Below are 26,004 nucleotides of genomic sequence, written 5' to 3' on the forward strand. Positions count from 1 at the left end.
GCTTCCAATCCATTAGTCGATCTCCAGACATGGCAGTTGATACAATGGGCAAGTTCCTTACATCCATCCCTCTTCCCTTACTCGCCTTTACCACCTAAAGAGATAAATGAGTAGACCATAGTTTGTCCATCGGCAGGTCACATGTGGTGGAGTAAAATGTGGGTTTTCCTCTTTCAAAATCTCTGGCCAGTGGGGAAGAGCTCCCTCCAGAAAAAATAGGAATATAGGTTGTGAATAATAGTCATTTTTGTGGATCTTAGATATTGTGAAGAAGGCATTGTGGATAAAAGGCTTTCTACTGCATCACAGTGGTATTTATGGGGTAGTGTTGGTGCAGTAATATTTGCACTGCGTTAAAAAAAACCTTAGTTCAATTCCTAGCCGTGGCTAAGCATTGGTGCTGAGTCATATCGGAACCGGTCGAGGACCCCTCCTTCTCCCTTCGCCAAGTCGAGCTGATGGGCGCGATGATGTGCTGTCAAAACCCATGTAACCGATACGGAATGGAGAGGTCGTCGTCCAGCAGATGACAGCTTTTTGTACACAAGGGCTGTGAAATAAATACAGGGTTACCTCGCTCAATGCGTGTACAGTTTGCGTGATTTCGTGTATGTGCGGCTAACCTATTTCTACCCAAAATTCTATATATGCGGCTTTAATTCACTCATGCGGCTATGCGGTCAGACGTGGTACAACAGTGTGTGTACTCTATGCTCTACTTGGCAGGGAGCTGTGTCGTGCGTGTTGCTTTGTGGGCCCGTTTGTTTCCCTTGCATAACACGAGGGAAACCTGTATCTGTGCAGGCACATGCCAGGATTTGAGTGGCAATTTTCACGAGAGACTTTGTTCTGTTCACTGCACGCAATGTCCCACCTTTGCTTAATGCGTGTCACCGCAGATGACACATACCAAACAAACGGTGCTTACTGCCTAAGGGGGGACCCGCATAAAGAGGCATTGTTTTGTGCAAGCGCTCTTCCGTGCATTGGTGGCTGCACATGTGACTCTGGGGTCAGAGCACTGAGCCTGCACCACTGAGATCATGGGTATGAAGCCAGGCCCAGACACCTGTGATTAAACTTGGTTCCCAAGTGTAGTCAGGTGATGTTCTTGCTGCACTTTTTTGTATTTGGCTCAATTCCATCGTTGAGTTGCAACATTTTTAGCTGGATTGGCATGTGACAAACACAAAGTCGTTGAGGCAATTAAAAGGTGTGTCCCTTTTGTGGATTTTAATGTGAGCCCGGAGGTATTCCTGTTTGTTGTCTTATGAAGACGTCTGACAATGATTCAATGCTTGTTGTAGCAATTGCTTTGTTGCAGCAATCCGAATTGAAATGTGTCGATCTCATGACATGATGCCACCACCACGATTGGAATGACACGTTAATAAATAATTTCCAAAATATGGGTGAGAGGGGGGGGGAACTATGTTGCTGTAATTACAGGCTTGCTTTTGTTCGAGTTCTATTGAGAGACTTACCCAGGCACGGGCCACAAGTACACACTGGGAAGCTGCGTTTTAAGAACTGACACTTCCCCTTTATTCCACTGCCACAATGTGATTCACGGCAGTTAGTAAATGCCCACAGCAGTCTTGCTTTTAGTCACGGTTGGATGCCACTAGTTGTGAAAGGTAATACTGTACTGTGGTGTTTGCGGGTGCATGGGTGATAGATAAAAAAAAACAGCTTTTATTTGTGAATGGGAGTACGAGTGTCAGTTTATGGTTGGTACCAACGGCAACGACATGTGAGGGCTACAAACAACACAGGTGGCGGTGAACGATTTCTGAGCTCTGCGTTCACCAACCCATGTTGACCAGCACGGTGAAGTATATGGTTGGTCAAACAACCCACATGATCAACATGAGGAAAAATCCTTTCATCTGTCAGTTAATATATTTGGAGTTCTACATTGTGATGAATGTTATTTCTTTATTATTGCGGCACTATGCTTGCTGTAGATTATTGTAAAAAGACACAAGGCGCTTATTGTTTGCAGATAATAGAAGAACTCGACAAACTCCAAAAAATGTCACTCAGCCATGCAAGTTGTATTTCAATAACGCACGAGGAGACATTGGCAGCACCATCCTTCACAATGACATCGATCGGACTAAGACAGACGCAAATATAGGTTTGAATCGCTTGCTGAATCGTCGTTAATGAAATAAAATGCGAAACAAACATTGTATAATCATTATTATTGTATTTCAGTAGCTACATTATTGGCAAATAATGTAAATTGTACGTTAGTCAAATCTTTCAGTGCAATATATGCTATGCCTCGTAATTATGATAACACTGTAACAATTTTTTAAAGTTTTGTACCTGGGTAGTAAGTGTTATTTTGTAATTGCTTATGCCTCAAATGTAGATAAAATGGCTATTATTCCCCACAAACTTTGCTTTTGTGACCAGGACAGTGATATTTAGAAATTTACCTATTTTCCAGAACATTCCAGATAGATTCAGTGTTGAGTGAACTTGGAGTAACTTCTAGAACATTCTATAACTTTCCAGTAATATAAATAGTAGTATAAATACAGGGGCCATAAGCCCACCAGTTCAGTTTAGTTCTAGCTGCCCAAGTGGATACATATCTGCATTTTTCTGAGATGGCATCAAGAGGCTGCAAGCATCCGGCAGACGCATTTTGCTATGTCTGCGGCCAATTTATCAAGAAAAGAGCGAAAAAGCACTCCGTGGAAGCATCTGCTAAGATGTGCGAGGCCTAAAAGGCATATTTCGGCATGCCTGTCGGGGATCAAGACAAACCCTGGGCACCTCATTTCACATGCGAGCAATGCAAAAAAAACTCTGGAAGTTAAGATGGACAATTGTTGCTCGGAATTTTATGTTATACATTTTTTATTTATTTAAAATTGAAAAAGTTTGGAATTTCTAAATGTTTTACAATTTTCAATGTTATTGAAAATATATATATGAAAAATGCTGCGAGAATCTCTTACACATTAGTCATGGGTGAAATAAATTTATTTTTGTAGGATGGTACAGAGGGGAAAAGTGAACCATGAAGTTTGCTATCCCAAGAATTTGGCAGGAACCCACTGACCACTCAAGCAACTGCTACTTCTGCATGGTGGACCCTTCCAAACGTCGGACTGGCAAGAATTTACCTGCTATCACGTATCCGGACCTTCCTTCATCCATCGCCCCAGTGCTACACTGCCATGAGCTCCCCCTTACCCACTCCTCCGGAGAGAGAGCAGCCGTCTTTTGAAGAGAGCAGCAAGTCAGAGAGCGAGGAAGACGTAGATCCAGGTGACAATTTCAGAGGTGGAGTTGAGGAGAGAAACCCATACTACCCCAACCAAAAAGACCTCAACGACTTGATCAGAGATCTTGGTCTCACCAAGTCCATTGCCGAGCTTTTGACATCTAGGCTCAAGCAGTGGAACTTGTTGGATGAAAGTGTGCAAGTCGCAGATCAGAGGAAGCGTCACCAACCTTTTTTCAGCTTCTTCACTCGTCAAGATTGGCTCTGCTTCTGCCACAATGTAACCAGTCTGTTTGAGGCAATCGGAATTGCCTGTAACCAGAATGAGTGGCGCCTCTGCATTGACAGCTCATCCAGGAGCCTCAAAGCCGTGCTGCTCCATAATGGTAACAAGTACCTGTCTCTTCCCCTGGCTCACTCAGTGCACCTCAGAGGATTACAATAGCATCATGACCTTGCCGGACGCCTTGAAGTATGATGAGTATGGCTGCGATGTAATCGGAGACTTCAAAATGGTGGCATTCCTGATGGGTCTCCAAGGCGTTTTTACCAAGTTTCCCTGCTATCTTTGCATTTGTAACGGCAGGAACACCAAGGTACACTACCACAGGCGGGACTGGCATTAGCGGACCGAGTTCTTTGTGGGGAGGAACAACGTCAATTGGGAGCCACTGGTGGACCCCCGGAAGGTGTTGATGCCACCACTGCACATCAAATTGGACCTTATGAAACAATTTTTCAGAGCTGTAAGATAAGAAGTCTGCAGCCTTCAAGTACCTTCAAGACTTCTTCCCTAAGCTGTATGAGGCAAAGGTCAAAGCCGGTGTCTTCGTCGGACCACAGATAAAAAAGATCCTGGAGTGCAATGAATTACCCAAGAAGCTCACTAGTAAGGAGAAAGCGGCTTGGAACAGCTTTATCCCAGTGGTTTGTGGCTTCCTGGACATTCACAAGGTCGAAAACTATGTGGAGCTGGTTGAGACTGGTGAAGAACTAAAGCACAATGGGCTGTAGGATGTCCTTCAAAGTCCATATCCTTGATGCTCATCTTGATAAATTCATGGAGAACATGGGAGCGTACTCGGAGGAGCAAGGCGCGAGTGCTTCCACCAGGATATACTGGACTTTGAATGCCGCTACCAAGGACAGTATAACGAGAACATGATGGGAGACTTCATTTGGGGGCTGATTTGTGAAAGTTGTTTACAGGAAATAGTAAATCTCGAAAAACTACTTCCTTCTAAATCTTTTGTAGTCATTTTTGTATTACTTTAGTATAAATGCATGTTCATTTTGATTAACATGTTTTTTTCTGACTTTATGTGAACGAAAAGACACAAATTCGCCCTTTTTATCATAGAAAATAGGTAATTTTCTAAATATCACTGTCCTGGTCACAAAAGCAAAGTTTGTTGGGAATAAAAGCCATTTTCTATACTTTATAGGCATGAGCAATTACAAAATAACACGTACTACCCAGGAACAAAAATTGTGTTACATTGTGTAATGTGACGAATGTTTTGAGGTTACAAAGGTATATAGACGATACAAGTGCTTTCAACTTCACAAATACGTATGTAAAATCATTCATTTTCTGAAAACAAAATCACAGGACATGATATATACTTACATGGTATGGAGGTGATTAGGGTTTTTTTCATTTGTTAAGCCTAAGGATTAAATGTATCACTTCCAAGAAACACATTCTTTATTCCATACGCACTCCAGTATATCATTTAGGCAGCAAATACACTTTCATATCTATAACTAGCCATCGTCAATGCCTTATTTTTTCCCCAGCGTGTATAATCAAAGGATAAAGTAATGAAATAGAATGCGTATACTTTTATCAGTTTTTTGTTAGATTTTTCACATCAGAACGCTTTTCGTCAGTATCATGATTTTTCAGCAGCAGAAGTTGTGGGACGCATTTACTGACCGAACCTTGTCAGAGGGAAAAAAGCCCCATTAGGGCTTTGTAAGGAACATTTACCCAGTTTTACCCCAGAGGGTTGCAAAATCAACAAACTCCTGAAGTTGCGATTAGATCCGTTCTCAACCCCCCTTACCTTTAAATGCTAAATGCAACATGCATTATAGAGTACATGTACTGTATTACCAGCATGTATGTGTCTGTGTATACGTAATTTTGTATAGTTGTTGAAAATCATTTATGGAAATTGTTAAAAAGTAGCATTTTTTTTCCATGAACCAAGTATTTGTAAAGTAAAATGACAACAGGCTTCTGGCAAAATATTTACTCTTACTATTTTAAATTAACATACAATATTACATCAATAAATCTGCTGCCAGGAGCCCTCACCATTCTGTTGACCGGGCTAAAGAACTTCGGCTCTATTCCTCTCCAACGCGTGTCCGCTCCACCGCCTCCACGGACAGCAGTGCAGTGCGCTCAGCGTATTGTCTAATTTTGAGCTGAAATTAATTCGAAGGCAGCGATATATAATTGGGGTGACACAGCTGGATGAGTAGGCCATGAGCAGGGCCAGTCCTCTGAGCGTCCTGTGCAGGCCGGGCCGCGTCGACAGCCACTCCGCCACCTCTTTGTCGTCGTGCGCGGTGATGAGGTAGAAGAGCAGCAGCACATAGTAGAGTGTCCAGAGTGAGAAGTGAGCCACCACGGTTAGACGCACGAGGCGGAACGTCGCTGCCTCGGCCGCCTCCTCCTCGTCCTCCTCCAGCGAGCGGTTGTGCGGGCCAGGCGGCCGCTCGGGACGCAGGGGCCGGCGGTGGATGCGGCACGCGAGCATGAAGCTCACGGCCACTCCAAGCAGCGGCACGAGGAAGCCGGCGAAAAAGTCAACGGCGTCCACCAGCCGGCGAATCTGCAGCCGCTGGCAGTCGAGCATCTGGTCACCGTTGTTGGCGTTGTCGTAGGCACTGCCGCCGCCACCGTCCTCCGAGTCGGTGGGTTCAGCCCGGCAGGCGAAGAGCAGGAAGGCCGGAAAGACGGCGAGGAGTGCGCCACCCCACACGAAGCTGCAGAGGTGGCGCGCGTTGTGCGCGCTCACCATGGGGTTCCGGGGCAGCGCCGCCGCCAGGCTCGCGTCCAGGCTGAGCAGTGCCAGGGAGTAGGCGCCGGCCAGCGCGCTTATGCTGAAGATCACGAAGAGGGTCAGGCAGGTGGGCAGCTGTGTTTGGACCGACGGAAGCTCCGAGCCTTCGCCCAAGCCCTGTCGGTGCCAGAGCAGCTCCGTGCCAAGCATCTGCCCAACGGCGACCAGCAGCTGCAGCAGGTTGGCCAGTGCCAGGCTCACGAAGTAAATGTCGAGCGCTGCCATGGAGGCGCGGTGGTGGAGGTTCACGAAGACCAGGCTGAGGTTGTAGAAGAGGCCCAGGGGAAGGAATGCCACGAGAAAGGTGATGGTGAACACAGGAAGGGAGTAGTTGTAGGCCTGGCACAGGCCCTCCGGGGTGGCGTGGGACTGTTGGGGCTGCAGCTGCAGGCCGAACTCAGAGCCTGAGCATGCGTTGAGGGGCTGGAAGACAGGCTCCCGGGAGCAGCTCCACATGGCGCTTCGCACCGGCCTGCTCGGCTTAACATTCCACGCCGCGAGGTCAGGGGTGGCTCGGAGCGTGCGTGCAGGATTACCGCTGAGCCCAAGCGGCCCTCACATGTTGCTGGTTTGAGACTCTCGCCCTGTTCAAGAAACACACAGGAGTGGCGTTATTTGTGTAATCTGGTTCTTTGTTCCAGCACAGAGGTGAAAAAAAAGAGGTCAAAAATCTGGAACTTATCAGAGTTTATTTTTAGGCATTCAAAACCAGTAGTCGGCTTATAAAATATCTCCTGCTTAATAAGGGACATTGGCTGCTGTGGAGTCAAATTATTTAAAACCTGTGAATAGTGACCACAAAGCCATATAACTGGCATGCAACACCTGATTGTGGTTTTGTTTAAATGCCTTGTAAAAGCCACTTACAACATAATAATGGGTTGAACATTGTTAAAATTCAAAGACTAAAGATTGTTTTGAATATTTAAATCGCATGCAAACAAAACATTGCTTCCTACACATGCAACTTTAATACTCCCGAATTAATAGGAATCGATCAATTGATGCATTCTTTGACCCCTAATCATGCTGGTATTACCCCTTCCCAAGTGGGTTATAACTTGGAGATGTGTAGGTGTTAATTTTCAGCATTAGCAATGCACAGGGAAATATTGATTCTATTCTGGAATAGATTAATATTATATCTTGAATTAAAGGTTTCGTGACTGGAGGAATTCATATTCTTTGGGTCTTTTTGTAAAGCCACGTAGATAGAAAAAATAAGAAAAATAATAACAATATCACGACGTTTCGATCGCAACACAAGCAATCGTCATCACCTGATGAAAAAGCCATAAGATAATTCTCTCGTACGCTGCTGCGTTTGCCTGCCACGCGAAATTTAAAATATTTTACAATTTTGTCGTATCGCTATCGTAAGATCGAAATATTGTAAGTCGGACCATCGTAATTCGGGGACTATCTGTAAATGGGTATACCATAGCTTGTCAATTGGTGGGTGGAGTATGGGTACTCCCATCTATTCAAAGATTTCTGGCCAGCGTGGAAGTGTAGTCCACAATACCCACAAGTGGCTCTCTGTAACTAGATAGTGGAGGTCATTCTACCAACACGAGTGTTAGCGACCGATTGCAAAGGCTCTGCCTTTACCTACTTCTCCAAAGTAGAATTATCTTATGGCTTTGTCGTGCAACCTTCTTAATATTAGGCGCCTGCTCCCAAGCTCCATACTGTCCCTTCATGCTGAGCTGTCAGTGCTTGAAACATGGTAGTAACCACCCTGGTAAGAGTAGCGCTCGTAAAACAATTACGAAAATAAATCAGAAAAATAGTGTCGACTGAAGTTCAGAACACACATTCACGTTGGACTCTGGAGCCATGTTCCAATGTGCGTTGAGTGTGACAACAAGGACCGTGGCATCGGTCCTATCCGATTCGAGAGATGTTTGTTCGTATTCCTTTTTACCAGCCATCAAAGTACATGAAAACAATGCCTGGTTTATGATTAAATGCATCGACAGGATGGGAATGTAAAATTGCAGTGGTAATAGATTTTAGAGAGAGTTGTGCGAATTAGTGAAATTGTATTTTAAGTCCTTCTGGTTAGTTTGTATTCCAGAAATCCTTTGTATTACCTATGCATGCATACATACTGGACAGTGCGTGTGTGCGTGTACTTGCAAAAGGTCTTTCTCCAAGCTAGCACAAGTCCACTGTCATGTGAACCATATCCATTAGTTAATGAATCATAAATGTCAGTGTGGTGTAATGTTGAAATGTTTTCATGTTGAGCACCTAAGGGCTTTGTATTCATTGATGTATTCTGTCAACGCCACGACTTCCCATATATAGGTCTTTATTCTCTGGACGTCGGGGTTCAGTCAACCTACAGTTTTTCATTGTCTTTTAAATCCTCTGAAGATCACTTGGGTTCCATTCAAAGCATGTTTATAAATGTTTAATAATTACAGTAGTGATATGCACAGATGCATACAGGTGTATATTTTGAAACGTTTACGTAGAAAAGTCGAGACAAAGCGTTCTTCATGCTGAAACAAATGTAGGGGTGGTGCTCATCTTTTTCAGCAGTCCTCGGTTGATGCTGGAAATTCTACATTACTATGGCAGGGGCTATTCTTTCCATTAGAAAACTGCTGTTTAACTTTCACAAAATGGTACTTATTTTATGAGATGGGCTGAGTTGACTCCTGACCGAGATTTGACATTGCTCCTTTTCCTATTGAGTTAAGTGTTCTTACCCAGTAACCACAGTGCAGAGTCCCTGAATGTTACCAACGTGTAATGGTCCACGATTTATAATTACGCGAGAGCTCGGAATTTATGCATTCTATTTAATGCGTTGTGTTTGATGCATTGTAATAGAGTGCATTTATAATTGCAATTTGCCGCCATTAATAAGCCCGATACAGAAGGCCTCACCACGCGGTATCTATCAGTCCCGGGGGTTGTTTGACCAAATTTCACCACACTAATCCGTGTGGGTTTGGCGAAGCGGTGGGCCCAGGACCAACTCGGACATCACCTTACAATTTAATCGAACCGAAAGCCGCTGGGTTCTTATCGCAGTGCAGTGATTGCGCTATCCACCATGCCACCATTCCGGTCCAGCAATATAGTACAATACTGTAGATAATTTGCACTATAGATCACAGAGAAAACATACGTATTTAAAAAGAACACTATTCAGGCTAGACCCAAAAGTTAGCACTATCGTTTTATTTTTTTCTCATGGAGACTTGACTGTTGACTAAACTTTCCAATTGTGAAAACACCCAGAATCCATCCACGGGGAAAGTAAAGTTTGCCAGCTCTTAAAGGCACATTTTTGCCAATCTCAAAACCCGGGTTGGTTAATAAATACCTAAAGTATTGATTGCCACATTGCTTTTTTGCTAAAATTCTCTACAATGTTTAAAATAAAGGTGTGGATGCAATAAACTTGTAAACAAAACCTTTTTTTTTAAGTCGCTAGAAACTTGTACAATGTTCACTTTAAAGTCTCTCCAACAAAACGAATAGTGGTAAACGCGTATTTCAAGTTTCTGAAACTTGTCCGTGGCCATCTGCTGACAAACATGACCTTGGTTTAGAAGGAATTAGTGGATGAAGCTTTACACGTTGGTAACATTCCATGTTATTGATGTTTCACTGCCTGATAAGTGTGCCGCATTCAAGGGAGGAAATGTTATTCCATTTTGGAACTGAATGTTCTTTGTTGTTCATGATACCAACACTTTTCTTTGCTGTTTGCCATTCAGTATAATACTGACTTTTAACTCAAAGGGATTCATTATTAGCGTTTTCTGTTGTTTCAATGAGGCCAGTGAATTTTTTTTATGGCTATATAGCTTTTTTTCAGAAGCGATTTTACCACAAATGATAGCTCAACGAAGTGGTTTGTCATGTGGACATTTATAGCAGCCAAATACTCTCACGCATGTTTATAAATGTGGAGGGAAAAACCGGAGGACCCGGAGAAAAATCCACGCGACCACAGAGAGAACATGCAAGCTCCAAAATTACAGGCGTCACGGTCGGGATTGAACCCACGACCTTGTGCATACCAGGAGAGAGAGTTAACATCTCGCCCAACAAATAAATAATGGACAATACAATACTACACGTCGCTTAATACCTCTGTTAGCAAATTATGGCAGTTGAAATGTGGGCAAGTTTCCTAACTTCCCTTGTTCCACCATTCCCCAACTCCAATATCCATCCAGCAGTATAATATACATGGGTACAACACAGGTGGTCGCACGGGCAGGTCACGCGTGTGTAGCAGGGTAAAGTGTGGGTTCTTCCACCTCGTCCAAGAAAGGTTGGCCAAATTCCCTCTTGAGGGTCTCTCTAGAGCCCTGCCTAGCTAATACTTGTCTTGCCAGCAGTGGCGTGAGCAGGAAATTGCACGGCTGCACCTTTACAGTCTGTATGAAAGCATTACAAAACCTCTGTGCAATGTAGTTTGCACAGGGCCTTAAGCTGATGTGAGATTTTAAGCTTTGCAAACACATTTCAAAACCTCTCGTGAACACATGTCAAAGCCAGTTTGGAGAATAGTTTACTTCCAGCAAACACAACTACTGTCTTGTAACACAAGTACTGCTTAGCTGGTGAAAACAGTTGCCACATTTTCCACATCGGAGATGCAAATATATTAAATAACGTAATTTCCCGTCTGTCTTACACCGTAGCTCCTATAATCTGCATCCCCCCAATGGATAAGCGGAGTTAGATTGTGGATAACCCCGTGGATAATAGGAACAGTGATATGGGTAACATGACCGCAGGTAATAGAAGTTCTGTACATTTCCAGTATTTCAGCCCGACAACTTTAACATTTTTGGAACTCCTGACCCAAATTTAATGCCAGTTGTCATTCCAGTGCCAGTTTTTGACATGTTATGAACATAGCTGAACATTTATGTAATCTTTTGTTCGCCATTGAATTCCAATAATATTCTGTAGTGTTGATTTTGCATACAGTGTTGCATTGCATGAACAGCTTACATAACATCTCTTGACCCGGTCATTCATAAAAAAAGAACGTTTTTTATTAAAAGCAATTCTTTACACACGGTATGTGCATGCGTGTACAGGAACTGTCATGCATAGCAGACTTTATAGGCTGCTGAGGAGTAACTTTGTGGGCAGCAGAGGGCAGTGCAGGAAAAAAATGTGTTGGATTGTACTTCTACGCTTCCCCATCTGTTCTCCCTGCCTTCAACCCAAACTGACCAGCGTGGTGAAGTATGGTCATATACCACCCACGACCTGCTCGGCATGGGCAGGCCTTCATTTAGCGGTGGATTGATAAAAGTGTTTTCCTATATGTGCAGATATTAACGACCGTTCGTCAAATGGAAACAGACCAAGGGTGAATAATAATGTTGGTTCTAAAATCGAATCTCCTCCCTGATTCCTGAAAATCCATTGAGTAGCCAGGTGGGTATATCATTGTGGTTACTCTTTGCTGTGTTTGGGAAGCATTTTGTAACCATGATGTGCTAAGTACACTGTGTTCTTTTTTTGGGAGATTGGCCGCCCAGTCAAAACCACTGGAACCCACTCCAGCCCCCAGAAACACAACGAATGTCACCAAGGCCACAATACAGAGGGATCATATATCCATGTCTCCAGTCTACACAGCGGTCAGCAAGGCATTCGTGTCGTGTTGTGTAATCCGTTACGTTTCCCGAGCTCCATTCGACGTTTTCTCCTGCACGGTATCCATGCCCCCCCACCCCCCACGTGTTTGAGAACCTCTGGGGGCAAGTAACCCTGCTTCTTTGCAGGCCATTGACTTGGAAGCAGCTTTCACGATTAACAACACCGGCTAGGGTTGGCGCCGGCTTTAGGCAGGAGCCGTCAGCCGCCGTGGGAGGGCAGCCTTAATTGGAGGTGAGGAAACCTGTTGGGCTGGTTTGCCAGAGCTGCCCTGCCACTGTAAGCCTCGACCAGCAAACGTCAGTGGCAATTGTTACCCGACCATTTTGAGCCAATCCAAATGACAGCATCCGTGCTGCTTTAGTTTTTGTTGTTGTTCAGGACTGTACCGAGGAGAATGATCATTTCGCATGTATATTGTTATAAAGTGTCGATCGCGACGATTGCAGCTCCGTCGGGGTTTGAATCCGGTCGAATTACAGCGCTTGTACATTTTGAATGAACTCAAGTGCATTGTTTGTCCTTACAAGCGTTTGGGAGTTTACGATCCACTGATTCATTGAGCGAGATAGTCTTAAGCACAAGATACACTCATAGAAACGCGTGTATGAGTCGATTTTTTATTCGCATATGTTGTAATAGGTTCACATGGCTCCTCCAGCCACTAAAGGCCAACAAATGCAGCAAATTGTAAAAAAAAATCGAGTTATTAAAATGAATCACAGATCTGTATCGTGAAAATGTATCGAATCGCCAGTATGACAAATTGTTAAACCTTTAAGGTACAAAGAAATTAAAATATGATTTAATTGTCATACTTTTTTCCCAAATACATGCTCTTCGGGATTAATCCACATCCTTTCACCCGAGTCCATTCCAGATACTGAAACGTTGTACCACATTACGTATATAAAACGTGACTTGTGATTGGTCCACAGGAGAGGCCGGAGGACTGGTTTTTCAACTCTGTCTTTGAACAGCACCGATCCAAAAGAAATGCAATCTGGAATGTGTCACGTTCCAGTGTAAAATTCATTCAAGCTTTTGAATATAACCGGAATTGACCAGGAGTGGCTGCAAACAGTGGCATATGGAAAGTGGAAATGCCACTAATAAGGGCACTGAGAAGTGCCTGGCTGTATGGGATTTGATTTGTTTTAAGAGCTCTCTTGCTGGAGAGGAACTGAGAGCCAAATATGTTAAGGATTTTTGTGAGCTCACTCCTGCATATCAAAACTGACCTTTGATTCATTAGGTAATTGACTGCTTTATTTGAAAACAGCTGCCACATTCTAACAGCAATAAAACAGGATGAACATGATTAACTGGTTTGAATAAAATAATGTAAAATGTCAGTGCCCTTTTTGTCTCGCCTGAGCACACTGCTTGGTGACAATGCTTGAATGCCTGTGCATGGTAATGTTAAGAGTTGTGCTATCGTTTATGGTCGTATGTATGAGACACATTTTGGCCAAAAAAGTGTTATAAAGCTTTTCAAGTGCTATCAGGAACATGACGCAGGGCCGAGATGTTTTTACTTTAATCTATCCTATACAAGGTGTTCCTAGGTCTCGTATGTTGATATTGAGTGCTTTGATGATGGCTAGTATTATGTAATGATGAAGCATCCCTTGAACCTAACCTCCCTCCCTCCCTATGCAAGCCACTTGGATTTCAGCACCAAGCCTGTTGTGCAACTCTCTCATTTGTCGTGCGCCATACGTGATCCACGTTCCTCAATCATGGCTTTTGTGCTCGCAGCTGCTATTTCCTCCGCTCTTAATAATAATTAATAATTTTATACGAAATATAACTTGGCTTTATAATTGTTCTGATGCACCTGCTGGTAAGACTATTGATTTGATTTTTATTTTAGAAAATTTAACTGGTTTTCCACATTCCTCAACCATAAATCAAGACGAGACAGAGTAGCTACCTATGCCTCTAGCCTTTATACACAGCTCAAACCTATAATAGGCAACGTGACCTTTTAAGAATGACATTACACCTTTCTAGCTGATGTCGTGCTTTCTCACCAATGTCCCATGCATAACCAAATGTTTCCTTGATGGGCCACGTGTTTCCCCGGTAGAGTGGTTTACTTTGTTTTCAATGGACTGCCTTCTTTCTCTGAGCAAGTTTTGCATATGCATTGTCAGCCCAGCTCTCTCACTGTATTTGTGTTGGCACCCGGTAAGGGAAACTGAGTCGGGTTCCATTTAAAAGCCACACCGGTGATTGTGCAGGCGGCCGGTGCCGCACGTTAAACAGGGACCACCTTTATTTGCAGCGGGGGGAGGGCATGCGGAAACCGTCGTCAGGTTTCCTCCTCCCGAGCACCGCTCACTGTTTTGGTTTCGGATGCACGCTGTGTTGCCCAAGCTGGGTAGCAAGGTAGGTGGTGTGTTCCACTTTCAAAGCCGGTGGCCCAAGCAGAAACCTATTACGCTCTCTCGCCACAAGGATCGAACCATATCGGGGTTTGCCTTAAACGTCTGCCCCCTAACTGAATAACGACATTGGTAGTCACTACCTCTTGAATTGGCGAATGGGCATAAACGGGCGCTTGCTAAATAGCTTCCAGGCATGGCAATGAGCAGGAGTTCGGTGCAGGCAAATTGCACTTGACTAAATCTGCCGGTCTCCCGAGATTTGGTCTCCCGGCCTAATGAGCACGGAGCCGGGGAAGCACAATTACAAAAAAAGGAAATGAAGGGCAGCAAAAAAAATGGTCAACGATGTATTTCATTTGGCAGTTTTTCATGACGTGTATATTTCTTTGCAGGAAACGCCAAATTGTCATGATTCAACGCTGCGCTATTTTCGTTGGTTAAAAGGCCGCAAAACAGAAATCACGGCACAAACTCTCTCAGCACACTGTGTGCGGCGTGCAGTGTTTTGGCAGAATAGTTATCCTATAGAAATAATCGCATGCTCGTGCCGTGTCGCAGGTCATGTGATTCGCTGACGTACGTGGTTTATTGATAGAAAAACTCAGAAGGGTTATTTTCATAGGTGAAAAGATAACAGTCGTTTTAGATGAATAGCATATTTTGTTAAGGCGATCGGGCAAATTTTTCGATCTTCCCTCCCCCCTTTCTCCATCACCACAACGTTGTTTTAAGCGCCAGCGTTGATAAATGTAAAGAGCCACCCGCTGCAGTGCCGCACTTAAACAATATTACGGCTGATTGCAGCATTAATTGTTTTTTTTAAGGCAGCAGATGTTGAGGGCAAACATACTGTTTTGGATTGGAGGGGTGGAGGTCGACCATGTGTGGCCCATTAAGTGGCCGTGTCTACCTCCCAGTGAGCAGGAGGACAAGAGCATTGTTTTGCTAACGCTGGCACCGATTCCAAATGAAGATTGAAACGTGTACGCACGTAGCGATTAGTGTAATAATATCGGTGACAATAACATGTTATTTATCTATAAAAGCCTCCAAGTCTCGATGCTCTTTCTTTTTTTTTCAGGAGGGGGTACCGCTATACTGTAATATTTGGCACATTGTCATGGATGAGTGTTTGGCTTCGTGTAAGAGGAAAGCGGAGAATCCAGAGATGAGAACCCAGCACCGTGCTGTGTATACAAGGGGGTTGCACTCAACCTCCTGAGCACCTTGCGTCCCCACACCTGCAACACCTGAAAGTAGGGACCAGGCTCGAAAAACCTGCTTAGCTTCACAGGGTAAAGCTTACGGACACAGAAATTGCTTGCGCGCGTATGTGTCCTGGAATAGTGATTGACAGTTTTTTGACACGGCATCAACATAGCCGTTTCCCTGGCGATCCCAAACAAGGAGGGGGCAGCAGATGCTGCATCTTGCTCTATCCTGATTGGTTGGCTGGCTGGCTGTGCCACGGCAAAGCTGCGCCATCAAGTAGAACGTCTGTACAAAAGCCGTAATGGTCTCAAGTCTTCTCGGATTCCCAGTTGTATACCAATCTTGTCCGAAGCAACTCGCAGCACAAAAGTGGATGGAGAGTTTTCACTTGGGTCTCTCAGCCGTAAGTTGACTTGACGTTATTTGAAAAGCACAAGTGTGAGCATCATGAGAGCTGCATTACTATTATAACAATATTACATAATGCACTTGCCACTTTGCACATTTTCTGTGTACAATACAGCATACATCCATGCTATGCATTGTGTACGGCTGTTTATAAATCCGCCCGTAACGTTTATTTTTTTTTGCATGCTCATAAAAGTGTGCTGCACAGCGGGGGTTGGTGGAGGTAAGAAGGCAGCACGTTTTTTTGTGTAAGAATAGATTTGGCACCGTGCGTAATGCTTTGTCGAGGCGTGACGAGAGACCCCGTTGAAGAGTAACGCTCACGCCAAACAGTGCTCCTGAACCGAGGAAGACCGCGATAAAAAGTCGCTGCCCAATGGGATAGTTTGCTTGCTTGGGATAAAAGAAGTGGATCGCGGAGGGGTCAGAGGGATCGTCACAAAGATGCGGCCAAGAAGGCTTTGGAAGAAAGAGCTGTTTACACTAAAGCTGTTAAACAAAGCCACCGAAACTTGTGCTGAAGATTGCCATGTGCTCCTTAGCTTGTGTTTTTTTTTGCATTTAGAGCTTTCAGTGGATTAAATTTATTGGATCACCTGCAAGGAGATGTTATTGCAAAATCTTTTCATGCCTAATGCCAACGAGAGCTCGTTAAGTTCGATTCGGGCAGTTGCAGCTGAAAAGAGCTTTTCGCCCCCCCCCCCCCCTTTCAGCCGTGAAAGCAACGGTGGACCTTTCAATGAGACCCGGCTGCCGCAGAGTCGACTTGGAAAAGTTTGTTTTGCCTTTTTGTTTTCTTGCTCACAGAAACTACATTTAAAACATGAATAAGAACATATTCATATTCTTGGTTCTTTCGGTAAAGTCACGTAGATAGTTTGGTCATGTGCAGACCTTTCTGTCACTCTACAGCAGAAATGAGGGCCTCCTCATACCATGAGGGTTCTGGGGATTATTCGACCGTACTTCACCGCACCGGTCATTGCCGGTTGGTTAAAGAGGGGAGAATAGATGTGCGAGCATAGAAGTGTGAAGTATCCCAATAGATATTTCTGCACTGTTATCTGCTGCCCACTACACATCACCACAGCTTATAACGAACCACCTGTTGTGCATGGTGTTCACACATCCAAGCAATAACAAAGCTCATCCTGCTTAGCTTCTGAGATGTGGCGAGATGGGGCACATTCTGGGTGATGTGTTCACGGGCTTATGTTCACTGTGAGCTGCATATTACTGTGTATTCCACCTTTGGTGGTTGAATGTATGAACATTATCATGGTCTCTGTCAAGGTTGCATTGCTTGGATAATGAAAAGTAACACCCCAATGCACCTGGAAAATAACGTTTTCAATCATTGCATACTACCCGCTATGATATATGGATCAGAGACACGGACACTGCTGGTGAAAATGGAACTAAAGCTCAAAAGTGTTAAAAAAGAACATGGATATCCATGCCTGGAATTACACTCACAAACAGATTGTACATGGATCAGAGAAAGCAAATCGGGGACATCGTGACTTCAAAGGAAAGTCAGTATTGGGCAGGACATATCTTTAAGGGATGATGGCGGATGGTCGAGACTGGTGACAGAATGGTAGCCAGGGGTGAGAAGCCACCCAACAGGATGACCACTGTAGGAGATGGAGGCGATGTGGTCAGCTCATGTACAGGAGGGAGATGGATTCTGACATTCAAGACCATAATGGTATGGTAACAATGGGGAGGCCTTCATCTAGCAGTGGATCGATCGTGGATGATGGTGAAAGTCTTTCTAATAATGCTGCCCTATTGTTTATCCTAATTTAAAATCCATCGTATTAATAGTTACACATTTTAACAGGTGAATACTGTATTGGTGCCATAATAAACTTTGATCCTCACTACCAGTGTGCATTAGGAATCATGTTTTTAAAAGAGTATTTATAAGAGTGCATGATTACTTTATTCCTTTGGGAGAAATCTGTCAAAGCAACTGCCTGCTTGGTGATGCTTTATAGATCTGATAAAGCAATAGTGGACCCCCATGGTGGATACCAAATGGCATCTCGCATAAAATCTGTATACATTCCTAACCTGCATTTTATGGCACCAGTTCTCGTGGTAGATAACAAAATACTCCCAGGATATGAATCTGTCTCCTTATCTTGAGCACGGTTGGCTACGTACTGTGCGAAAGAAGTTCAGCATGCATGCATACATACATACAAGGGGGGCACCTGGGAAATTGGGTAAACGGCAGCTACACAATAGAGCAGGTTATATTTGTACCATTAATATGGATCCTGAGTGGTCACGTGTTCTCAGCGCATGCTTGTGTGCGTTCGCCTCCTTGTGTGCGTTCGCCTCCTTGTTTACAGACGAGGGGGTGAGATGTATGCAGAATTGATTCCCACATTTGAACCAACTGGCGAGGAAGCATTTTAAGTCCCGTAACTTCCCTTGAATTTTTTGATTTGTTCTTGACCCCTACCCTCGTGAGTACTTGTCCACTCATTACTGTGGACACGTGTTTCGCTCTGTCTCTCAGCATACCGCAATGATGCCCTGGTCTCCGCCGGTTTGACGGGTTGGGAACGAAAGGGGCCGTGTTTTTGCCCATCTGGACCTGCGGAGCACCGCGCGTCTAATGCAAAACATTTGTGCCAAGGCCTTGAAACCGTGGCTCAATAAAAGAGGCACGGGCTGGACCGGCGATCTCGGGAGAGGGGCCTGTGACGGAAATTTGAATGCATGGAAAATTCTGGAAGGACATGTGGGCCAAGTCCGCTGCCCGTTGATGTGTAACACAGCTGCACGCTTCCTCCTCCTCCGCTACTGCTGCCGCCGCCACCACCACCGCCATGGCCCCCAAGTTCTCTTGAAAAATTAAACGCTCAGGAAGTGGCGCCGGCCATTTACATTTGAGGAAATTAAAACTTGGGAGAGCCTGCGTTTTTGCGGGGAGGATAAGGGAGGTTGTTTGGGGAGAGTTGGAGGGTGGGGGGGGGAGTATTTATGCAATCAGAGTGGTCGGGTGCATTGCCTTGGGCGAGCTTTTTGCAAAAACCGTTGTGTTTTCCCTGCTGGAGTAATTGGGGCTTCTCTGAAGAGTCTGAAAGGAAAAGTCTCAATGCTGAAGTTCTTGCCTCTTTGATCTGATGTCCTAGAGCGGGGGCTTTCATGTGAGACCAAAAGGGCTCATTGGTTTGTTGCCAGTGTTGCTTAGGAGGGAAGAAAGCCATTTTTAAATAATTGCATAATACAGCCATCTGCGACATGGCTGTAAACTTAGAACACTCAAGCCAAATTTGACTTGTGTACGTACACTGATGGAATTTCTATTTAGTCAAAAGGGGTTTTGTCATGCCATAGGAATGTGGAATTTACATTATTTTCCCAGAGCCACCGACGGATAGGATACATTTAGCATCCCTGGGTTTGGGCAGGACGATATTTAGACTTTTTGACGATTTCTATTTCAAATATTGCACGTTGGCAGCGGGCTTGATTGACTGACCATGGTTCCTACTGATGCTTCTGCTGCTGATGATATTGGGATGGGTACCGTGCTGTGGATATAGATATACAGTACACCGTTTAGTTGCACACACCCATGAATAAACATCGTTCGCTCTCGAGCCACGTAAAGGTGGCATCATCTGACGCTGGTGGCCGTACGGTTTAGATGTGCGGTTTTTGCGGTAGCACGCACTGTTTTCATGGCCTGGTTGCATATTTCTGGCTGTTCCCCTGAAGGCTTTATCTGTGACGCACAGTGGCGTGCAGTGAGATCTCCGCCCGGTTCAAACGGTTTTGGATGCCAGGCTTTCATCAGATTGCAGCTTTTTTTGCAGTTAGAGGAGGTCACTTCCTGTCAAGTGCACTGATAAAATCTCGTGCTGCAGATGTTCATTCATTGTTGACCTTGCTTGCGACACACGTCTGGGTGCGCTTTATTAAAACAACATTTTCGGGCTCTGCTTGCAATACACTAATTTACTTAATATTTCCGTCAAAGTATTAAAGGGTGACATCACCAAGATCCTCATCAACATCCATGTTTATATCTACTGCCGGATGCAGGCCTTCAAAAGCCATCACCATCCCTCGAGGTCTTGCGATGCAACAATCCGTCTATCTTTTTCACACGAGCTGATTTGATCACTCCATCTCCACGGTGGACACGCTCTCAGGCAACCATGCTGCCATTTGTCTTGACCAACGTCCATCATATTCTTTCTAGCCTGACCTGCAACCATTGGTCATCTTCCCTTTAAGTAGTGATTTCCTAGTCAAGTACGTTCACTTTCCTTAATGGTGAATTTGATATCATTAACTTGTTCTCTAATCCATCCACATTTTCTTCTTCCGGTCTCTCAATATAAAAACAATGTGATTAGTGAAATGTCGCGTTTCTTCAAGAACTTAATGTAAAATTTTGACTTCACTTTTATGACTGCAGGAATTCATATTCTTTGGTTCTTTCGGTAAAGTCACGTAGATAGAAAATAATAAAATAAAAATAATAATAAACATTAACAAAAAAACTAAAACTCACGACTTTTCTCTCCGCCTGATGACGACCGCTTGTGTTGCTATCAAAACGTCGTGAGTTTTTGTTAATTTTTATTATGTTTATTTTTTTTTATCTACGTGACTTTACCGAAAGAACCAAAGAATATAACTTTATGTTATTCACTCATGTAATGCATTGCTTTGATACTTGGGGTTGGATAACAAATTGCTGCCATCACAATTCAATAGCTTGTTTCTATTCAGGGTCATAAATCCATTTTTTGTACATTATGGAAAATGTCTTGGCTTCCAGTGGTTGGAGGGGTCACATAAAACACCTTACTGCATACATGAATTAAACATACATTTTTACATGTGCGATTAGATGCATGTATCTTGATATTTTTGTATACCGATTGATGAATTTACGTTCAGCGTTACAACTTTATTTGTAACCAGAGAGTTTTTGGTTCGCTGCGTAAATCGTTTCGTTGAGTGTTCAGTTACACGAGCCGTAAATCAATAGTTACACAACGAGGTGCCAGCCAACTGCTTATAGAAAAGCCAGGTTATAAGTTGAAGTGTTATGCAAATGTATCTTTTTGAATGCATAAAAAAACAGAAAACATTGCGTTCCCGTAATCTGGCATGGGAAGTGCCCTGAAGTCAACAGAAATATATGTTTTTAGATATTTACAGAATAATACTGCCTTGAGCTACAGAAACAAAATAATTGTGAGCTGCCAAACATGCCAGAGATTGATCCGTTTCGTCTATTCTATTGCACTTTTACCTTCTTGTTGTCAGCCTCTCACTTCCCACTCCTAGGCAAAGGTCTTCCCCTGCTTTTCCATGTATTCTTTTTCTTAGTTGTTCCTGTCCAGTCATGGCCTCCAATCCGGAGTTCATGTTGTCTCTCATCTCTCGACAGTTCTCATGACTTGTCCTGCCTTCACAATGCATTGAACTGGGTTGTGCTGCACCTGGCAAAGGTGTTTTTGGGGTTCACGGAAGACGATATGTAGAGAAACCCTGTGCATCACCGCTCACAATCATGCTGCCTCTCATCTTGCGGTGTCAGTAAATGTTTTTTTTTGTGCTAGGGTTTACATTAATTGTTGTAATGGCCTCTTGGCTGTGCAAAATTAAGTATTTGTTCAATCATGGCCGTTGACTTCACAGAAATTTAGACTGAAATCTGAAGAGAATTTAGAAAATATTTATTTTATGGGTTTAACTTTTATTCCATTGCTCTGTTTACAAATCTCTCTGAAAGCATTATGAACGTTAAAAGCAGTCCATCAGCCTTAACGGTTGTAACTGCTTCCAATTGCAGTGGCATAGTTTAATAACTGGCACAGTAGTCATCGTGCTGCGTTATGAACCCGGCCACCTGAGTTCCATTCCCGACCACGGCTAACGTCAGCGGCGAGTGATATCTGGACAAGTCGTGTTTTCTCTCGCGCAGCAACCCCCACTGGCCAGCTTTAAGTATTTTACTTATCTCATTTAAATTATAGCCCAACCAAGTTGCTTATCATTTGGAAATGTATAGCAGCCAAATATTCTAAACGCATGATTCTAAATGTGGAGAGAAAAACCGGATGACCCAGAGAAAAATTCACGCGATCACGGAGAGAACATGCAAACTCCATATATACAGGTGTCAGGGTCGGGATCGAACCCACATTCTCCTGCATACTAGGCGAGGTAGTTAACGTCTCGCCACCGTGGCAGATATATGGTAAAAAAAACCTTGAAATGTAATGACAATTGGCTGTAAATAAATTTATTTACAATGTAAGAGTGACGTGCTTTTATGGAAAGCGCATTTTAAAACTTTATACTCTGCTACAAAAAGTATCCCTGCTTAACCGTGAAAATACATCAACAATGCCATGTTGATAAAACACTCATGGTTCGTTTTTTTCTCAGTTGTGCATTGTGTCAGCTGCAGTGCTTAAAGCAAAGGAGATATTGAGTTTCTGTTTATTTGCTGTGCCTCCAAACAGACCTTGTTTTTGTGTGTGGTGATGTTTTAACATAAACATTCTCATGTATATGTTCACTTCAAAACATCAACTATACATGCTGACCTTTTGTGCTCGGAGGGCAAAATTAGGAATGTGGGCATGGAAAGAAATTTTAACATGTCACGCTGCTTGCTGTCACATTGGTGATTTTTTGTTAATAATTGTGTACTTCCCACTATGATGTTTGGTTCATAAACATGGTCCTTCACAAAGAAAGGGAACAAACGTAAACATTCGCAATTCAGCATGGACACGTGCGTGCTTGGAATTAACATTGAGAGACAGAAAACTTCGATTTGAAGCTTTCGTGACTGTAGGGATTCATCTTCTTGGTTCTTTCGGTAAAGTCACGTAGAATGGAAATAATAAAATAATAAAAATAAAACATAATAAAATAATATAATAATATTATTTTATTATGTTTTAAGAAGACAGAAAACTATTGAAAGCAAACAGCAAGTGGGCTTGGGCACAACAGGTCGCTTGAAGAAGGGGATGAAGGCTGATGGTCAAGAATAGTGACAAGAGAGGCAGCAAAGCAATGGAACGCATCGTAGAGAGAGGATTTAAAAACGTGGACGAGAGGAAGCAATGAAATCGGCTCTTGTGCAGGTACTGTCTGGATTGTTAACATCGCTATGTTGTGGGAGCTTGGTGACGGCTTGGGGAGGACTTCACTCAATGGTGAAGTTGACCGTGGCTGATGATGACGAATAAAGTTATTGAGTTTTCATCTTAATATTAAAGAAATCGTTGCACAGAGGTGTTCACGCATTCATTTGCAGTGTTTCGTGCATTGCAAATCATCGTAATGGATGTATCTTCATGCGTGTAGCTTAGAGGTCAGAACTTTCAATTGTGTGCTTGATTCGTGAAAGAATACGGTTCTTGTATTCGATTTAACATGAAGCCATATGAAGAATAAACTCTAATTCGCACTATAAATGTGTACTATGATTAGACACTGGCCTTCATTAGTCGAGACAGAGTTCTGTTTATCCAAAAGCTCATGAAATCACTTATGCCTTTAAAAAAACCAGCGTTCAGACTTTGGAAATCTCATGTTACAAGTCGATGAGCGTTAATTTCAATCCAGGACGAAACGCGAAAACGCAGCAGAATGCATGCACCTTGGAGACCTTGCGAATGCAGGCCGAAGTTAAACTGATTATACATGAATAAGCGGATGAGAGCAGGTCAGAGTGGTTTTGGAAAGCTGAACTTGATTATGAAACACAAACGTCCATGAAAGAATATATTTTGTATGTGTGTGTACTGCTTGCTAATGACCTGGAGTTAAGAAACATGGTCATTAATGCCGTTTTACCCCCAATGCGCTCACGAGTATCTTGAATCCAATGAGATGCATTTTCAAATAGTATATATCGTTCAACTCCATCGATCCCTTCAAGTTTACATTTCACTTGATCGCGTGATGACCAACTAAGGGCTATGCACATTGTTGTTAAACACAATATAGTCTCGTGTAACATTTACAGCTGCTGTTGATGTGTACACCATGCATGCGTGCGACCAATACAAACACGGACAAGATCACAGTATTGCAGAAGATCATAACTTACCTCGAACTTGCTTTTCCCCAAAGCATCCTGCCGCAGATTGATATTCCCTATCCTTCTGTTTGTTTCATTACGGGCTTGGGCCGGTCATTAATTATTTTAATCCATTGTTTCCCCCCCCACCAACCACCCCCTCTTTACTCCAACAACAAGAACACTTTTTCTTCTCGAAACAGCTGCGCGAAGCCTCTCTCGCCAGTCACGAATCCTCGATGCTCGGTCCCCTTTGCGCGCAAAAACAAACCACACAGGTGGCGTTAAACACCGAACAAGTTGCGCATGTTGAACGACGTCTTCTTTCGCAGCACACCACACCAAGCCTTGTCAAGGCTGCCCAAGCTGCCGCTCGTCACGACGACGACGACGAAGACGACGGCCGGAGGGGCCAGGGGATGTCCGTGCGGTCCTCCCAGTGGCAGCAGCTGCAGCTACTGCTGCTGCTGCTGCGTGGACTTTCACGTGGCGTGCCTCCAGCAGCAGCGTGACAGCTCTGCTGTGCCACTCAGGAGCGCACGCGCTTTTAAAACCCACCTCACCCTTCCCTCCAGAGCAGCAGCCCCCCCCCTACATCTCATTAGCCCTGGCTCCGCCTCGCCCTCTGCGGAGAGGAGTCGTTGAATGAAGGCTGAGTTGAGGACGGGAGTGGTGGTGGTGGTGGGGGGGGCGGTTCGACGCTAAGGAGGAGAGGACACGGGTTGAGGCTGGCGGGGGGGGGGGTGTTTTGGGGGGCTGCTGGTGGTGGTGAAAGGGGACACAATGGGGGAGCGGTTAGCGGCGCTGCGAACCCCCGGCGACCCGAGTTCGATTCCCGCTCGCGGTCAACACCGGTGACGATTATCTGAACCGGTTATGGGGCTCCGCTAGGTCGACTCGGCCTCAAATGAGTAGTTGGTGTGGTGTGTAAACACCACCGCTGGGGAGACAAAGGCGGCCGGGCGTGGTTTTGGCCACCACCCCCTCGTGTGCCACGTGCCGGCCTTCATAGGTGCGCACTAACAGCACTTGTCCCAACAGTCTGTTCAGGCTACACGGGGGTTCTTCGTCTTTGGTGGAAGGGGAGGGGAGAGGGTAGTGGGGGTTGGTGGGTGGCAGGGAAGGTGGGGGGAGTGGAACCTTAAGCAAAGAAAAAAGTTCCCTACCTTGATGGAACCAATTAGATTAGTTGGCTGGCTGAGCTCCCCTGAGAGATGGTGGGGAAGGGAGGAGAAGAGGGCGGGCGGGTGGGATGAAGAGGGCTTGTTTTGCTCAGTTGCCTCTTTAAAGTGGCTGTGCATCAGTTAATGCTTGACAGGGTACCAGGGCCACATAGCTGCTGATATCTCCAGGCACTTGGAATGGAGGGGGCTGCAGCCGTGTGCAGTGGGAGGGAGGGAGGAGGGGAGGGGGGTAGTGGCAGGCATGGGGAGTTTGGGAAGTTGTTGGTGGAGAGAGAGGAGAGAGCCTTTGGGACATTTTGATGGAGAGCTAAAAACATGAGCTTGTGTGGGGTGGGGAGGGGGTTCTTTTCGTGTTTTATTTTCTCTTGTAAAGTTTGCTCGGGTGAAAGTCCGCGGAGACCACGCTAGCATGCGCCACTGCCATTGTTGGCACCCTCCTGCCGCCTGTAAAACAAAACAAATCTCCCAATTTTGTCATATCGCAAAAAAAAGAATGGCGAGGCGGTGTCCTCCGATGTGGGACACCGCCAACGTTGTTTCGCGACGTGAATGTATTTGCTGGTGGGGGAAGGGAGAGCCCACGTGTGTGAGCCAAGTTTAAAAAAACCAGAATAAATTCCCAAGTGACGTCTGCTTTGGGTGTGGTCAATGTTTCTGCCAAAGGCAGAGAGAGAGAATTGGACACGCAGATTTTATTGTGTTTATTTTGCTCCCACCTTCACTTGTTACATGTCTTGGATTTGCAAACGCT

At 44.4% G+C, this 26,004-nt stretch overlaps 2 protein-coding genes across 2 annotated transcripts in view; one reads left to right on the forward strand and one right to left on the reverse strand.

Annotated features, from left to right (window-relative positions):
- Positions 1–26,004, forward strand: part of CHLSN (cholesin) — a 60,122-nt gene that overhangs the window by 12,288 nt on the left and 21,830 nt on the right. The gene's annotated exons all lie outside the window — the stretch shown is intronic.
- LOC144932563 (G-protein coupled receptor 146-like) lies at positions 2,037–24,652 on the reverse strand. The gene is made up of 2 exons (XM_078856767.1): positions 24,100–24,652; positions 2,037–6,905 (listed from the first exon to the last, which is right to left on the reverse strand). The coding sequence occupies exon 2, from the start codon at positions 6,775–6,777 to the stop codon at positions 5,584–5,586; it is 1,194 nt and encodes a 397-aa protein (XP_078712893.1). The 5' UTR covers positions 6,778–6,905; positions 24,100–24,652; the 3' UTR covers positions 2,037–5,583.

This window comes from Lampetra fluviatilis, chromosome 5 (genome assembly GCF_964198595.1).
Source record: "Lampetra fluviatilis chromosome 5, kcLamFluv1.1, whole genome shotgun sequence".
Lineage (NCBI taxonomy): Eukaryota > Metazoa > Chordata > Hyperoartia > Petromyzontiformes > Petromyzontidae > Lampetra > Lampetra fluviatilis.

Excerpts from the sequence above, each read along its gene's own strand:
- LOC144932563 (XM_078856767.1), bottom strand. The coding sequence starts at position 6,777 with ATGTGGAGCTGCTCCCGGGAGCCTGTCTTCCAGCCCCTCAACGCATGC.